Genomic DNA, 18426 nt, shown 5'->3' with positions numbered 1-18426 from the left:
CAATTTACTTTATGTAGAGTTTGTAAGCCTGTTTTGGAACAAGTCACATGTGACATGAAAAGAAAGTCAAACTCAAAGGCACAGTGTGTGTAAAGAGTAAATATTTTGTTTCTTGGGTATAGGAACAGTCTGTTGCAATTCTTGTGCTGGCATATTTTTAGCACGTTCTATCTCAGTTCCTGTGCCATTTTACTTCTGCAAGTTTTCTGTTGGATGCCAAACCCATAAGCACATAAAATACCTACTTTATTTGTAGTAGAAACACATACACACACACACACACACACACACACACATTTTCAGAACCACTTGTCCCAGACGGGGTCGCGGGGAACCGGAGTCTACCCGGCAACACAGGGCGTGGAGTTTATTTGTTATCAATGAGCGCATCTAATAAACAGCACTACCTTCTAGTGACTATAGAATTTTGCATGTCATGTTGAACTTCAAAATAAAAATACTATAGGTCATAGTCAGTTTTTTTATGAATTCTTGAATCTGAACCTGCTCTACATGAGCTTGGAGGGAGTGAAAAATAGAAAGAACATCAAAAGTAAATCACTGAGTAATAAAACATTGTCATGACACTTGTCAACATAAACAGACGCAGGTAGAGAAATATGGTTGAATTAGCCTCCCCTGCAGAAAGTTTCCCCACTCTGACAGTGGCAGGGGTAGGGATTATAGATTAAACTCTTACATTGTGGCATTAAAAAAAAAAAAAAAAAAAACACAAAAATACTAGATATATAAGGTGAACAGTACAAAACAACATAAAGGCCTTTCAGTATTATTGGTTTTCCTCAGCGGAGGAGTACACATGGAAACCCAAGTGGAAGAGTGTTAAGATTGAAATCTGGCCTCAGAGTTCTGGGGATTAGAAAGTCCATCCAGTAGACTGGTCTGAAACTGTGAGAATGGAATTTTTGTATCCTTTGGGACTGGTGGGCTTCATAGAGCAAAAGCTGTGTTAAAAAAAAAAAAAAAAAAGTCATTCATCACAAATTTTGGTTGATTCTTGCTCTCTTTTCTCTTTTGTTTAGTGTAGTTAGAGCTGACCAAAAGGCTTCAGTACATACTAATGATAGAGTTAAAAAAGGGCTCTATCAGATGCAACTATCTTTAGAAAACACACAAACAGGAATTGTTTATATGCATGCAAATGTCTTGAGATTGCACACAAACTGCAATCATTAATATCCATTACCTATACTGACAGTTCATGTGAGAGGCAGTTTACATACTGTAACACTGTTATAACAGCAAGTTTCTAAATGGATGTGTTTGTGCTTGCAATGTCTTGCTTGCTGGAAATCATGTAGCATCAGTATTCAAACACAGGCAAAATTACCTTTGTAATTTTCTTTAAAAAAAACATTAACATAATAATGCTGATTTTAATTTTTGCTTAAAATTTTCATAAAGTGTTTCATTAATTTGCAGGTCAACAGACTATGGAACAACATATGAGAAACTTAATGAGAAAGTTGGAGCAAAAACCATCTTGAGCTACTTGTATGTCAGTCCCAATAACAAAAGAAAGGTAAGATCAGTTTATCTTTTTTCTTTTGTTTTAACCTTGCCAGTGTATAGATCCTATGCAGAAAATGTTGCAATGAATTAGAGATGAGTATGTACAACTAAATACTTATTCATCTAAAGATCCTGAAGAGATATTTTATCTGAAAACATACTGTATATCCCCATTAGGCTGAATAACAGAATTGCCTGTAGTTTTGTAGTTGTTTTTCCGCTTGTGTGATTGGTTGTTTTGTATTCAAAAATAAATACAGGTGGTGAAAAAGTAATTAGGTATGAAGTTACTTTATTTAGATTATGCTTTAATGTTCTATTCCATTTGCAATGTTTAGCAGCACAGCAGTAAAGCAGGTCAAGATGATGCCTCACAGTGTCTAACCTATGTATTTAGGTGTAAGTTGGAGTTGGACTTGAACTGTAAACAGTTTGTAGCTTGTATGATTACATCCACTTCTTGTAATTTTACTCAAATACTTGTGCAAGAGAAAATCCGCCCTTGCCGAGAAAATTATATCAGTTTTCAACAGTGGTCAAGTTTGACTCAGTAGTGCTTTTCCTATACTGTTAGCAGTTGAAATTACTAATTTTTGGTTAGCTGATGCTTTACACCAGAATGACTTACAGCAATGAGGTGCTTACAATGTTGTTGCCATTCAGACACCTAGTAATGTTTAACTGGAGCAATTAAGGGTTAACACCTTTCACAAGGGTACTACATTAGGAGGTAAGTTTTCAACCTGTTGTTCGAAGTGCCAGGCTGTAGCTCTGCAGTAGCTCTGCAGAGCTCTGCATGGTAGGTGCACGGTGGCACAGCAAGTAGCACTGCAGTCTCACAGTGCCTGGGTGGTGCAAAAGAACATGGGTTGACCCCCGCTCAGTCTGTGTGGAGTTTGCATGTTCTCCCTGTGTCTGTCTGGGTTTTCACTGGGTGCTCTGGTTTCCTCCCACAGTCCAAAGACATGCTGTTCAGGTTCCCCCATAGTGTGTGAGTGTTTCAGTGATGCATGGATGAGTAACCCCTTGTAAATAATGTATCTAGTAGTGTAGTCACCTTGGTGAATAAGGTGTGTGGTCTAGTAACACTACATAGTATCCATTGTAAGTCGCTTTGGACAAAAGTGTCTGCTAAGTGAATAAATGTAAATATTTATTTATTTAGGTTGAATTGCTGCCCATTGTCTTGTTTCATTTGATATGACAAGGAGAACACATGATGCAAAAATAAGGCCTATTAAAATGGAAAACATGTATTGTCTAAAGCACGTTTCTAAAAAGGATCAAGTTTCCAATAAAATGCCTGTGTTTTTTATGTCTTTTTTCCTGAAAAATGAATATGTATACATATTTACTTTCAGGTCTTCATTGAACATTGTCAGAATTTTTATCCTCGTTGTTCTGCACACTCTAAAACTGAAATTAATTGCCACCATAATTTATGGCCTTCAAGAAACCCCTTCTATAATATTTCATTTTTATATATTTTTAAGAATGATTTTTTTTTTTTTTTTTTAGCAGGGAGACAGAAATAATAATGCAAAAATGACAGCGCTTACTTGTTACAGAAGCTGAACAAAAGATAAAGGGTCAATGGAAGGCTTACAAAAAACATGGGAAGATCTCAGTTAGGTCTAAATTCTTTTCCACCCACTTCATTGAAGCAGTCTGAGCCCTGTAAGGCTTCAGTTGTTTCTCAGGAACAATGCTTGTATACAGACTACCGTGAGCAAAAAACAATGACTAAGAATAATACTTCAAAAATTGCAGGAAAAGATGAAGAAAGAAGTAAAATCCTTTAAAGTGCAATACTAATGTTATTTGAAATTCAAGGGAGTAGAAGAGTCCATGTTGTTTTTCATCTGAATTTCTCTTTGTTCCTTTTGTCTTTCTTCACTTTGGAACTTTTCTGTGTGTGTGTGTCAGACGTAATGATTGTATTGTTTATTTTCACGTTATTTGCATGCCGCTGGAAATAATGATCAGCTCCAACCATGAGTGCATTGTGTTCTGAGTAGTACGCTTAACATTGTTAGAAATCTCAGTATAACTGAGTGGGCCTCACTGAGTATAAACTTGACTGTAGTTGAACTTAAAAGTGATACTGTGCTGTATTTATAAGCTTAAATTGGACTTTGCATCATTATGTAGCTTTGTTGTAAAATGTCGAACAAGAGGGAATATGTTCCTTTCAAGAATGAAGTCTCTCCTTAAAAAAAAGAAAAAAGAAAAAAAAGGATGTTTGTTCGTAGTGTGAGACTGTCAAGCTATGCTTTTCCCTAGGATTTGATTCGGTTTTTTTTTTAATCTTGTTTCTTTAATTTTGATGTTTTATTTCTCATTATTACTGGGTTCTTGCTGTTGTGGTAATATTTATGGGGGTTGCATAAATACTCCTATTACAAGGAAGCAATGTGCACATCCACGAGGAAAGTACCTCAGCCAAGATGTCTATGGTCCAAAACTAGAAAAAAATCCTGTTGGTATTATGAATTTTCCTGTATAGCCAGTTATGGAGCATGCTTCAAATCCCTGTTCTGTGGAAATATGCCTCTTTGTGCCTGGAAGACCATATGGTTATTCTCTCTGTATAGATCCCTTAGCTACAGTAAAATTACCCAGAAATGTTGTGATTTACAGGCATCCTACCGACCTGACTCGAGTGCAAGTGTTGCTTTCCTGCTAGCACAGCACAGCCCTACTCAGCATGTGTTGTGTCTCAATTGCACCATAAATTATTACTGTGCTATTAAATAAGTGTTGCTGCAGCAAACATGTCCGACATCTCTTTGCTAACATTATACTCCCTGGAACCATTAACAGTCAGACTCAAAAATCACATTGTTTTCCTTCCACTTTATTGAATGACTGCACACTATTTGCTATTATCTAAATTTAGCAAAGTTAATGACATAATAGGTAAATATCTTAATGCATTCTAAAATTTTGATTTTAGGTATATAATTCACTTCATAGATTGAAGTATTTTAAGATAAACTTTTTCCTGCGATTAAAATAAAAAATGACTATTTTAATACATATTAAGCACTTTCAGTAACAGATTCAATTCATTAAGTCTGAACTGAAAAATTTCAAAAAAGGTTAACGTGGGGCAGCCATTGCCCAATTAAATTTTTCATTTAATTCACTTCAGATCAGTTTCTGGCAGATCTATGTTCTCCTGACCATGTGTCACAATGACATTCAAAATCAGCTTTCAGAAGGAGCCTATCCACACACTCTAGCAGGATTGCTTTTTATAGCTCTCCAGAAACTAGAAGCCATGAAAGTGTCTAGCAAAAATGTTGCCTAGCATAAGAGGGGCAGATTTTCTACTTGAATTGTGCTTCGCTTGAGAGACATGTACATGTAATAGTAATGCAAGAGAAATGAACAAACTAGGGGCAAAATGAATATCTGTCAGCCTTCAGGCAAAATTTAAAATTATCCATAGCAACAATCTTTAATGAGTTACAAAACAAGTAGACGAACAGGGGTTAATAATTTTCAGTACAAGTTTAAGGTTTCATGGCAGCATTGCATTTTATTTTTTCCTCCATACCCTCATATTAAATACATTAAACCCATTTTGTAATCGCATAGTTGTGAGACCTGCTCCCTTTCACTTCAAGGACCCAAGTTCAAACGCCACCTCCTGCTGTAGAAGTTGCTTTGAAGAAAAGCATTAATATATATATATATATATATATATATATACACACACATCGGGGGGTGCGGTGGCGCAGTGGGTTGGACCGCAGTCCTGCTCTCTGGTGGGTCTGGGGTTCGAGTCCCGCTTGGGGTGCCTTGCGACGGACTGGCGTCCCGTCCTGGGTGTGTCCCCTCCCCCTCTGGCCTTACGCCCTGTGTTGCCGGGTAGGCTCCGGTTCCCCGTGACCCTGTATGGGACAAGCGGTTCTGAAAATGTGTGTGTGTGTGTGTGTGTGTGTATATACACACACATATAATAATTCAAGGAAAAATAAATGAAAATTTTGAAATTTTTAAATAATGTAATTACAAACTGTATATTAAATTATATGTATGAAAATTCAGATATTAAAATTTCAAGCAACTAATCTGTCTTAGAATGTTGTTATGGAAGCTCTACACTTAAAGAAATAATCAGACGCAATAAATACAAGTTCTGTATACTGTACTCTGAATACTGCATACTCAGGTCTCTAAAACATTTTCAGCACAGCAGATACAATGTTAGGGCTCATATGTAGCACTGCTTTCAGTAATTAGTTTGTCAGTATTTAAAGTTGTAATGTCAGGACAACAAAAAGATATATTTTACTGACCAGGAACTAAAATATATGGGTGATACTATACACAGAGCAAAAAGACACACAGGATGTTATACAATAACTGAAGTAGTTATGCATGCAAAGCACTAATGCAATAAGGTGTAGCAAATGCAGAGTGGTGCACAGGATCTGGACATGATCACAAAGAGTTGACATAGACAGGACAGGAACAGGAACACACTTGTGTATTCTGTCTCACCAAAAAAAAAAAAAAAAAAAAAAAAAGTTCAGTAACATGTGCAAGAGGATCAGAAAAAAAAAGAAAAAAGATTCACTAAATAAAAGGCTGATCAAGAATGTATGAACTAGTGCTGTTTCTTCAACCCTTTCATAGTGCTGGGAACTGATCAGGTTAACTGATAGTAATTGTGTTGGTTTAAATGTATGGATCTCAGGTGGACTCTGGCTTTCCCTGCCTGGAGTTGTGACAAAATTAAAGTTTTAATACCAAAGCTGACCATGAAGGATCTTATTTAGTTCTGTCTTGGGTTTGTCTTTACACAAAAGCCATCCCATTTTCACCACTTTTACAAGATGCGTACAAAGTTTTGCTTGTAAAATTTGGAATTCTGGTACTTTAAGTCTGGGATGAGACTTTTGACTGAGCTTCTCAAGACATTTGATGACATTCACTGTCCTTTCGAGATCACTTTGCCTTTCAGCAACTAGATTTTGTGCCTCTTCGACTAACCTTTAACCCAGATCTTCAAATTAAGCACCTTTTTAGTGTCATGTAAGGCATATTATTTATTCAGGGACATTCTTCTTGCTGACATAATTAAGGGTGTATAGGTCCTAAGTAGTTGGAAAATTATTCCCGGAAACTAGTGTCCTTTTTGTTACCTTTAAAAAGAAACAGTTTCTGATTAAACAGTTAATAACACCCACCATCTGTTTAAATATTAAATAAAATAATGTTAACAAGTGTCAAAGACTAACTTCAGTACAGTGCCTTACAATGTTAAGCCCTCATAACTTTCATTATGGTTAAGAACTCGTGTTTTTTTTTTTTTTTAAAGTCACCAATTCATCTTCACAAAGTAATGAAAAAAAATTGGAAAAGCCCTGGAAATAAATAAACATTAAAAAGCTCAGGTATCATTATGTGACATACCAAAGCGTTCTGAAAATTGTAACCTTAACATTGTAAGTCACTTTGGAGAAAAGCGTCAGATAAATGAATAAATGTAAATTTAAATGTAAATGGTACAGCAACCGCATTATTACTGCCGCTGCTCCCAGTCTACAGCCGATCTCATGCTCCCTTCTCCACTCACTTGTGAACAAGACCTCAAGATACTTAAACTCCTCCACCTGGGGCAGATTTTCTCCCCTTACCTGAAGGGGGCATGTCATCCTTTTCCGTGAGAGAACCATGGACTCAGACTTGGAGGTGCTGATCCTCATACAAACCGCTTCACCCTTGGCTGTAACTCGTTCCAATGCATGCTGGAAGCATCCGTGTGATGGTGCCAAAAGGTCAACATCATTCGCAAAAAAAGCAGAGACATTACCTTCTGGTCCCCACACAGAAAGGCTCCTAACCTCAGCTGTGCCTTGATATCCTTTCCATGAAAACCACAAAGTGGAGACAAAGCACAATCTCGGCAGAGTCCAAAGCCTACACTGAATGAGCTTGACTTATTGCCGAGTATGTACAGAGACCGAATGGCTCGCAGTAGTAGCCCCGGCACCCCATACTCCCAAAGCACCTCCCACAGAATTTCTCAGGGAACCCGGTCGTAAGCCTTCTCCAAGTCCAAAAAAGACATGTAGACTGGATTAGCGAACTCCAATGTCCCCTCAATTATCTGTGAGAGGGTAAAAAGCTGGTCCACTGTTCCATGGCCAGGACGCAATCTGCATTGTTCCTCTTCAGTCCAAGGTTAAACTATTGGCCAGAGCCTCCTTTCCAACACCCTGGCATAGACTTTCCCAGGGAGGCTGAAAAGCGTGATACCATGACACTTGGCATACACTCTCTGGTCCCAATTCTTGAAGATCGGGACCACCTCCCCAGTTTGCCAATCCAAAGCCACTGTGCCTGAGGTCCGTGCAACATTGCAGAAGCATCTCAGCCATGACAGTTCTACAACATCCAAGGCCTTAAGCAGTTCTGGGCAAATCTCATCCACCCACGGTGCTTTGCCACTGTGGAGCTTTCCAACTACCTCAGTGACTTCCACCAGGAAAATGGACTCTGGTACCCCGGAAGCCTCTGGCCCTGACTCCTGTAAGGGAAGCATATCTCTTGGGTTTAGGAGTTCCTCAAAGTGCTCCTTCCATCTTCCGACAATATCCTTATTTGAGGTCAGAGTTTCTCCTCCTTTGCTGAGAACAGCTTGAGCAAAGCTCCTCTAACCCTTCCTGAGTCACCGGATGGTTCTCCAGATTGTCTTTTAGGCTGACCTAAAGTCATTTTCCATGGCCTCCTGACAATATCCTCATTTACTCTGGATTTTGCTTCTGCAACTGCAGCTGCTGCCACTTTTTTTGCCTGCCAGTAACAATCCGCTGAGTCAGGAGTCCCCAAAGCCAATCAGGCCCTAAAGGCCTCCTTATTCAACTTGACGGCTTCCCTCACCACTGGTGTACACCAGCAGGTTCTTAGGTTGCCGCCGTGACTGGCACCAACAAGCTTTTGGCCACAGCTGCACCTGGCTGCTTCCACAATGGAGGTTTAGAACAGGGTCCATTCAGACTCCATGTCCCCAACCTTCTTCAGGACATGGGAGAAGTTCTCAAGGAGGTGGGAGTTAAAATCATTCCAGACAGGGTTCTCCAACAGTTGTTCCCAGCATACCCTCACTATATGCTTGGGTCTACCGGGTCTGTCCACTCAGGTTTCCCCGCCATCTGATCCAACTCACCACCAGATGGTGATCGGTTGACAGCTCTGCACCTCTCTTCACCCGAGTCTCCAGAACACCTAGCCTCAGGTCAGATAAAATGACTACAAAGTCAATCATTGACCTTTAACCCAAGGAGCTCTGGTACCAAGTACACTTATGAGCATCCTTGTGTTTGAACATGATGTTTGTTATGGACAAACTATGAATACCACAGAAGTCCAATAACATTTCACTATTCGGGTTTAGATCAAGCAAGCTGCTCTTCCCAATCACCCCATTCCAGATTTCCCAGTCATTGCCAGCGTGAGTGCTGAAGTCCCCCAGCAGGACTATGGAGTAGACAACAGTCAGAGTTTTCCTGTCTGCAACCTTAAGTCGCATTGAGGCGGCCCTCTCTCACCGGGACAAACTTCAACTGTACGGGAGCCAGCCGAGGGCTTATGAGTATCCCCACACCCGCCTGGTGCCTCACACCCTGTGCAACTCCTGAGTAGGAGAGAGACCACCCTCTATCAGGGAGTTTGGTTCCAGAGCCAACACTGTGAGTGGAGTTGAGCCCAGCTATATCGAGTTGGCATCTCTCAACCTCTTTCACCAGTTCCAGCTCCTTTCTCCCAAGTGAAGTTACATTCCATGTGCCAAAAGCCAGTTTCTGCCACCACGTGCCATCCTGCCCCCTCCTGCTGTGTAAAAGGCGTTGCACCCAACCCCCATGTAGGACATTGCAGGTGGTGGGCTCACATGGGCCCCCACGTTGTCTTTTTGGCCCAAGGGTTGCGTAATCACCATGTGCTCGCCTAGGAACACTACTCCACAGGCACCCGGTTCCTGCCTCAGACAGTTCATTCTTTCTTTATTATTATTATCTCATCTCATCTTCCTCCGCTATGCGGGGGCAGCAGTCCGAGCAGAGTCCTCCAGACTTCCCTCTCCCCGCACACCTCCTCCAGTTCCTCTGGGGAAACCCCAAGGCGTTCCCAGGCCAGCTGGGAGACATAGTCTCTCCAATATGTCCTGGGTCTGCCCCGAGGCCTCCTCCCAGTGGGACATGCCCGGAACACCTCACCAGGGAGGCGTCCAGGAGACATATGGAACAGATGCCCGAGCCATCTCAATTGGCTCCTCTCGATGCGGAGGAGCAGCGGCTCTACTCCAAGCTCCTCCCGGGTGAGTGAGCTCCTCACCCTATCCCTAAGGGTGTGCTCAGCCACTCTGCAGAGGAAACTCATTTCTGCAACTTGTATCCGCGATCTCATTCTTTCGGTCATGATCCAGAGTTCATGACCATAGGTGAGGGTAGGAACGTAGATCGACCAGTACATTGAGAGCTTCGCCTTACTACTCAGCTCCCTCTTCACCACAACAGACCTGTACAATAGTACAATGACCGTATTATTGCGGACGCCGCACCGATCAGTCTGTCAACCTGCCGCTCCATTTTTCCCTCACTCGTGAACAAGACCCCGAGATACTTAAACTCCTCCACTTGAGGGAGCAACTCCCCCCTAACCCGGAGGGGGCAATCCACCTTTTTCCGACTGAGAACCATGGCCTCGGATTTGGAGGTGCAGATTCTCATCCCCACCTCTTCACACTTGGCTGCAAACCTCCCCAGTGCACGCTGCAAGTCATGACCTGATGAAGCCAGCAGGACCACATCGTCCGCAAAATGCAGAGACAAGATCTCGCGGCCACCAAAACAGACACCCTCTGTTCCCTGGCTGCGCCTAGAAATTCTGTCCATGAAGATAATGTTCAGAATCGGTGACAAAGGGCAGCCCTGGCGGAGTCCAACATGCACCGGGAACAGGTCTGACTTACTGCCGGCAATGCGAACCAAGCTCCTGCTCCGGTCATACAGGGAATGAACAACCCGTAGCAGCGAGCCCCGAACCCCATAATCCCGAAGCACCCCCCATAGGATGCCACGAGGGACATGGTCGAATGCCTTCTCCAGGTCCACAAAACACATATGGACTGGTTGGGCAAACTCCCACGAACCCTCCAGCGCCCTAGTGAGGGTATAGAGCTGGTCCAGTGTTCCACGGCCAGGGCGAAAACCGCATTGCTCCTCCTGAATCCGAGGTTCGACTATCGGTCGGATTCTCCTCTCCAGTACCCTGGCATAGACTTTCCCAGGGAGGCTAAGGAGTGTGATCCCCCTGTAGTTGGAACACAATCTCCGGTCCCCCTTTTTAAAAAGAGGGACCACCACCCTGGTCTGCCAGTCCGGAGGCACCGTTCCCAAACTCCACGCGATGCTGCAGAGGCGTGTCAGCCAAGACAGCCCCACAACATCCAGAGACTTGAGAAACTCGGGGCGGATCTCATCCACCCCCGGAGCCTTGCCACTGAGGAGGTTTTTGACCACCTCAGCAACTTCAGCCAGGGTAATGGACGAGTCCCCCTCCAAGTCTCCAGCCTCAGCTTCCTCTACGGAAGGCATGTCGGAGGGATTGAGGAGATCCTCAAAGTACTCCTTCCACCGCCCGAGGACATCCTCAGCTGAGGTCAGCAGCGCACCACTTCCACTGTAAACAGTGTTTGTGGAACACCGCTTCCCCCCTCTGAGTCGCCGGACGGTTTGCCAGAATCTCTTTGAGGCCGACCGAAAGTCTTCCTCCATGGCCTCACCGAACTCCTCCCAAGCCCGAGTTTTTGCCACGGCGACTGCCAGAGCCGCGCTCCGTTTGGCCCGTCGGTACCCGTCAGCTGCTTCAGGAGTCCCATGAGCCAGCCGGGCCCGATAGAACTCCTTCTTCAGCTTGACGGCATCCCTTACCTCCGGTGTCCACCACCGTGTTCGGGGATTGCCGCCGCGACAGGCGCCAGAGACCTTATGGCTGCAGCTCTGAACCGCCGCCCCGACAGTGGAGGTGTGGAACATAGTCCATTCGGACTCAATGTCCCCCACCTCCCTCGGGACCTGGTTGAAGCTCTGTCGGAGGTGGGAGTTGAAGACCTCTCTGACAGGGGCCTCCGCCAAACGTTCCCAACAGACCCTCACTATGCGTTTGGGCCTGCCAGGTCTGTCCAGCTTTTTCCCCCGCCATCGAATCCAACTCACCACCAGGTGGTGATCAGTTGACAGCTCAGCCCCTCTTTTCACCCGAGTGTCCAAGACATATGGCTGAAGGTCAGAAGAAACGACTACAAAGTCGATCATCGACCTCCGACCTTGGTTGTCCTGGTGCCAAGTGCACTGAGGGACACCCTTATGCATGAACATGGTGTTCGTTATGGATAAACCGTGACTAGCACAGAAATCCAATAACAACTCACCACTCGGGTTCAGATCAGGGAGGCAGTTCCTCCCAATCACGCCCCTCCAGGTGTCACTGTCGCTACCCACGTGGGCGTTAAAGTCCCCCAGTAGAACGACAGAGTCCCCAGTGGGAGCGCTTTCCAGCACGCCCTCCAGGGACTCCAAGAAGGCCGGGTACTCTACACTGCCACTAGACACATAAGCACAAACGACAGTGAAAGACCGTTCCCTGACCCGAAGGCGCAGGGAGATGACTCTCTCATTCACCGGGGTAGACTCCAACACATGGCGGCTGAACTGGGGGCTATTAATAAGCCCACACCCGCCTGCCGCCTCTCACCCTGGGCAACGCCAGACTAGTGGAGAGTCCACCCTTGGTCGAGAAGAGTGGTTCCAGAACCCAAGCTGTGAGTGGAAGTGAGCCCGACTATATCTAGACAGTATCTCTCAACCTCCTGCACTAGCTCAGGCTCCTTCCCCGCCACTGAGGTGACATTCCAAGTCCCAAAAGCCAGAGTTGGCGCCCGAGGTTTGGGTCGGCCGGGCACTCGGCCTCGACCACCACCCAAATCACAATGCACCGGCCCCTTATGGTGTCTCCAGCGGGTGGTGAGCCCACCGAAGAGCGGCTCCACGTCGTGGCTTCGGGCTGAGCCTGGCCAGGCCCCGTGGGCATAGACCTGGCCACCAGGCGCTCGCATGCGAGCCCCCCCCCCCCCCAGGCCTGGCTCCAGGGTGGGGTCCCGGTGACCCCATACCGGGCGGGGTAAACAAAAGCCTTGATTTTATTTTCTTCATAAGGGATTTTTGAACCGCACTTTGTCTCGTCTGTCATCCAGGACCTGTTTGCCATGGGAGACCCTACCAGGGGCATATAGCCCCAGGCAACATAGCTCCTGGACTCATTCAGGTACTCAAACCCTTCCACCACGTTAAGGTGGCGGTTCACGGAGGGGATTATTATTATTATTATTATTATTATTATTATTATTATTATTATCATCATCATTAACTTTTTAATACTTTTAAATATGTCTATCGGTCACAATTTTTACATGCTTGCTAAATTCATGATTGTGAGCTTTCTTGTTCTCCTATGCTCCACCTCATGGTATATTGCTCTACCCAGCCTTAGTGTTAGATACCAATGAAGAAAGGTGTGAATGGCACAGTATTAGAACTCCTTGCACAGGGAGCACTTGCTTTGACTCCCCAGTCTACTTTATTCATGGGATTCTCATCTCGCTTATTCACTGCATTCAGTTAGTTGACCCAGAACCAAAGAGAGTCATCAGGTAAATGTACAAACATAATGGGACTATTGCATTCACTAAGGGATTCCTCTGTTACACCTGTCTGTAAAGTTTAGTTGATTTCTTCTTTCACTACTTGCAGGTAGCAATGCCAGGATTCAGGTCCTTGGCTGGATAAATCTATTCCACAAGCGTGACAGGTGATTATGTATATTCCATTTTTACCACAACTTTTCCTGGAATGCAGCAGGGACAACCTAACAGAACTCATTCCACAACGAAGGAAATAACGACAGTTAGCACTACTGCTGTCCACTGGATCACCTGAAATTTAAACTGTTACAGTGCCAGATATTCATATCTACCTGTTCCTATTTTTTTCAGGTTTTTTTTTTTTTTGATGTGCAACTGGGGGCCGTGCAGTGGCACAGTGGGTTTGGCTGGGGCCTGCTCTTTGGTGGGTCTGGGGTTCGAGTCCTGCTTATGGTGCCTTGCCATGGAGTGGGGTCCCATCCTGAGCATGTCCTCTCCCCCTTCAGCCTTGTGCCCTCTGTTGCTGGGTTAGGCTCTGGCTTGCCATGACTCTGCTTGGGATGAGGGGTATTAGACTGTATGTGTGTGCACGTACAACCAGTATATCCAGCATAAAGACAGTGTACAAGGTCTATAAGTATATGAAACATAACTATACTTCTGTGAAGTTCAAAAAGAAACTTGAAAAGTTGATGTAGACAAGAAGGGGTTGAGAAAAGGATTCGGTAGACAATGGAATCTCCCTGTAGCCATTAGTTTTACATTTAGTGCTGAGTCAATTTGAATATGGTTGAAACTCTCCTGCAGCTCATACATCTTAGGTATCTTAGGCATCCAACTTACAGACTGCTTTTGTACACGTGTAATTGACACAGTTAAGCAGAGCTGTCAGGTTTAGGAAAAGACATAATGACACTATTGCATTTATTCTGTGACTCTTCTATTTCACATACCTGTAAAACTGTACTTTTTATTTTCTTGTACCACATGTTGTTTATGGATAATAAGTATACACAGTTGCCTGGCTTTTGTTTCCTTTCTTGGTTCAGCTGTGCTCTACAATCGCAACTGACAGTCCAGTGCTCAGACAAAAAGCTGGCATGTAATGTGACCAAGAGAGTGCAAAGTCCCACAGTCCAAAGACATGCTGTACAGGTTCCCCCATAGTGTGTGAATCAGAGTGTGTTTGTGTTCCACTGATGTATGAATGAGTGACCCATTGTTAGTAGTGTATCTAGCAGTGTAAGTCACCGCGGTGAATAAGGTGTGTGGGCTAGTAATGCTACATAGTATCTATTGTAAGTCGCTTTGGAGAAAAAGCATCTGCTAAGTGAATAAATGTAAAATGTGCAACCTTATCAGAAATTGAAGAGAGGAAAAACTTCCTGAGTCCACCTTCAACAAGAGTGAAGGGTCCTTCCAAATCATCCATTCCAAAAAGAGCGGCACATGCAGCTCTACCCTTGTCCAGTCAAAAACCTGAAATTTAAATTGCCTTTTTACATCAGTCTCACAGAGCTTTCTTAAGTTCAGAAAGTTCAGAATGTCCCTGGGTTAACTGGGAAAGCACTGTCAAGGCCTGGGGTATCTCTTTTACGGGAAAAACATTAAATAATATAAAATTTGTATCAACCAAAACAAATTTATAAGGTTTAAGTAAATGTTTCCACTGAAGTATTCCTTTGTTGATAAAATTAACTTGTTTAAAGAACAAACAGACACCGTAATTTGTATGCAATTTTTAAGAATCCCATTCGGGATTTCCAGTATGGAAAAAAAAATAAAAAGGGTATTATCTGTAGTTATTATGGGGATCACTGACAACTATACTTCTGGGTATATGGCTATATGGGGGCCCAGTGGAACATTGTTAAATCCAGTGCATCGCAGCTCCTGAGCTGCTCAGTGGGGGTGGGGTTTGTATGTTCCTCCCTGTGTCACAGACTTGCATGGAAGGTAGTAATGGAGGTAGAAAGGTTCTAAGTTCTTCTATTCCTCCCTTGACTTGGAAGCCACATGAGTGGTTGCTATGAGTTTGTCTTGACTCACAGGCACTGTTGTCCATTCACAGGACTATATGCTCCATTCTGAAGGCTGATTAGGTCCAGTACCAAAAAATGTTAAGGCTGTAGTGTGGCATGTGGGATGGTTGACAGATTTACTTGTTGGCATTTGAACAACTCTAAGAATCACTAACAAAGAGCAGCTATAATCCCAGGACAATAACATCTGACAGAATCCTGCATAATATATTCCTCTGTGGAATTACTACAGGCTGCAAGATAAAAAATGTTACCTCACCACACACTGCCCCCCGCCCCCCCCCCCCAACAACCTCACCAAATTTTTGTTTGTAACTTCACTGAGGAGAATGTTAATAGTTTTTTTTTTTTTTTTTTAAATTCCCTAGCACATGAGAAGCTGCTACATTAGTGTATAGGAAGCAGTTAGAAGATACAGAAACTTTACTGGGTGTCCCAGGTGTACAAATATTTGCTGGTTAAAAGGTGACCTCAAGATACTCAGATGGAAAGGCCCTGTAGTACTGTGGCTTTTGATGTGTTTTTGGCCTAAATGTACAAAAAAATCCTTTGAAATGACTTGGTAGTGGCATAATCAATAGCACATCATTAATTTGAGTGAGATGCCATGAGTTTTCATATGTCTTCCACCTACTGTTTAAACCTATCTTCTGCTGTCATCCAATCAATTAGATAATTAAAGGAATTACATTAATGCAAAGTAGTGATTTAAAACAGAGTATCTGAACTGAAACAAAATCCATATTTGGACTTTCAGGTATATACATAAATGTGTAAATCTGGCATAAAGACAATACAATTTGCACTGAATTAGCTAAATGAATAATTGTTTTTAAAGATCTAAAAATAATTGATATCTATTTCCATTTAATAAAACTATTAAAAAAAAAAAAAAGTTCTCTGGTTGGACTGCAACCAAAAACAAACAGAAATACAATTCCTGTCTGATATGCAATCCCTAATCAAGGAAAAGATTTATCTGGATGTTATACTACAGAAAACTAAAGTCAAAAACAATGTACATCTTTTTAATTTAATTTATTCTTCATTTTATATATATATATATATATATACACACACACACAAACACACACACACATATATATATATATATATATATATATATATCAGCCAAAACTTTAAAACCACTGAAAGGTGAAATGAATAACATTGATTATGTCATTACAATGGCACCTGTCAACGGGTGGGATATGTTAGGCAGAACATGAACAGTCAGTGTGTTGATGTGGCAGAAAGTGAATAGTCAGTGTGTTGATGTGTTAGAAGCAAGAAAAAAGGGCAAGTGTAAGGATCTCAGCAACTTTGACAAGGGCCAAATTGTGATAACTAGATGACTGTGTCAGAACATCTCCAAAACGGCAGGTCTTGTGGGGTGTTCCTGGTATGCAGTGGTTAGTACCTTCCAAAAGTGGTCCAAGGAAGGACAACTGGTGAACCAGTGACAGGGTCATGGGCACCCAAGGCTCATTGATGCTCATGGGGAGTGAATGCTAGAAGAGGTATTGTAGCACAAACTGTTGAAAACCTTAATGCCATGATAGAAAGGTCTCTGAGATGTATGTTGCTTTGGAGAAAAGTGTCTGCTAAATGAATTAATGTAAAGGTGTCAGAACACAGTGCATTGCAGCTTGCTGCGTATGGGGTGGCGTAGCCGCAAACCAGAGTGGCCATGCTGACCCCTGTCCACCGCCAAAAGCACCTAGAGTGGGCACGTGAGCATCAGAAGTGGACCATGGAGCAATGGAAGAAGGTGACCTACTCTGATGAATCACATTTTCTTTTAGATCATGTGGATGGCTGGGTGCATGTGCATTGTTTACCTGGGGAAGAGATGGCAGCAGAATGCACTATGGGAAGAAGGCAAGCCAATGGAGGCAGTTTAATGCTCTAGCCAGTGTTCTGCTGGGAAGCCTTGGGTCCTGGCATTCATGTGGATCTTACTTTGACACGTACCACCTACCTAAAAATTGTTGCAGGCCACGTAAACCCCTTCATGGCAACAGTAATCCTTGATGGCAGTGGCCTCTTTCAGCAGGATACTGTGCCCTGCCACACTGCAAAAATTCTTCAGGAATGGTTTGAGGAACATTACAAAGAGTTCAAGGTGTTGACTTGGCCTCCAAATTCCCCAGATCTCAATCTGATCGAGCATCTCTTGAATTTGCTGGAGAAACAAGTCTGGTCCATGGAGGCCCCACCTTGCAACTTACAGGACTTAAAGGATCTGCTGCTAATGTCTTGGTGCCAGATACCACAGGACACCTTCAGAGGTCTTGTGGAGTCCATGCCTCGATGGGTCAGAACTGTTTCAGTGGCCCGAGGGGAACCTACACAATATTAGACAGGTGGTTTAAATGTTGTGGCTGATCAGTTTCAGTATTATCAGTATTTAGGTTACACATAAGTGTGTGTGTGTGTGTGTGTGTGTGTGTGTGTGTGTGTGTATTTCAGTATTACTCTTTATTTAGGTTACAGAATATTATAAACAAAAAATAAATCTCTATTATACATATTCAGTGGTATATGGGATGGGCTGAGAACAGTAATATTGGATGCTTTTACAAATATGACAAGAAGACAATATGTGCTTGTATGGATGGCATTGACCTTTGGGAGTTGGAAGAGCTGACAAATTCCTTGCGTAATTAAATTTCCACAAGTCTGCATAATTAAGAGTCAACCCTTGTAACATTAAACATTTTAGCACTCATAATTTAAATACAACCAGTATTTCTACTCTTGTAGCACTTTGAGTCTGTTATAAAAAGAAAAAGTCAGATAGGTAACCCTGTTTGTATTATTTGGTTTAATGGGGTATATTGAGTACTGTTGTGATTGCATTTCTTTGTTGTCAAATCAGACCAATGTTTTATTTATTCATGCATGTATAACACTCTGGAAGCAATGCACTGTACATTGGTTTAAAGCCATATCTTTCAACTATGAAAAAGTTAAATGTTAAGATTACTTATTACTATTTAATTATATTAATTAGTATGGTCATTCTTGCTTCTACTATGTCACTGCACATAATTTGTAGACTTTATTGAATTTCTAGGGTAAGTTTCTCTACACTGCCTTACATTTCAGATGTGTAATTTTCAATCCATAAAT

General features: G+C 42.8%; 1 protein-coding gene across 1 annotated transcript in view; it reads left to right on the top strand.

Moving 5' to 3' along the window:
• Positions 1–18426, top strand: part of sorcs1 (sortilin-related VPS10 domain containing receptor 1) — a 167158-nt gene that overhangs the window by 69642 nt on the left and 79090 nt on the right. Inside the window, exon 3 of the mRNA XM_018751120.2 lies at positions 1444–1543. Coding sequence (XP_018606636.1) covers positions 1444–1543 — 100 coding nt within the window. The remainder of the gene's footprint in view (positions 1–1443; positions 1544–18426) is intronic.

This window comes from Scleropages formosus, chromosome 16 (assembly GCF_900964775.1).
Source record: "Scleropages formosus chromosome 16, fSclFor1.1, whole genome shotgun sequence".
In the NCBI taxonomy this organism is placed as follows: Eukaryota; Metazoa; Chordata; class Actinopteri; order Osteoglossiformes; family Osteoglossidae; genus Scleropages; species Scleropages formosus.
The sequence above is the reverse complement of the archived record's forward strand: the minus strand, read 5'-3'. Positions and strand labels throughout refer to the sequence as shown.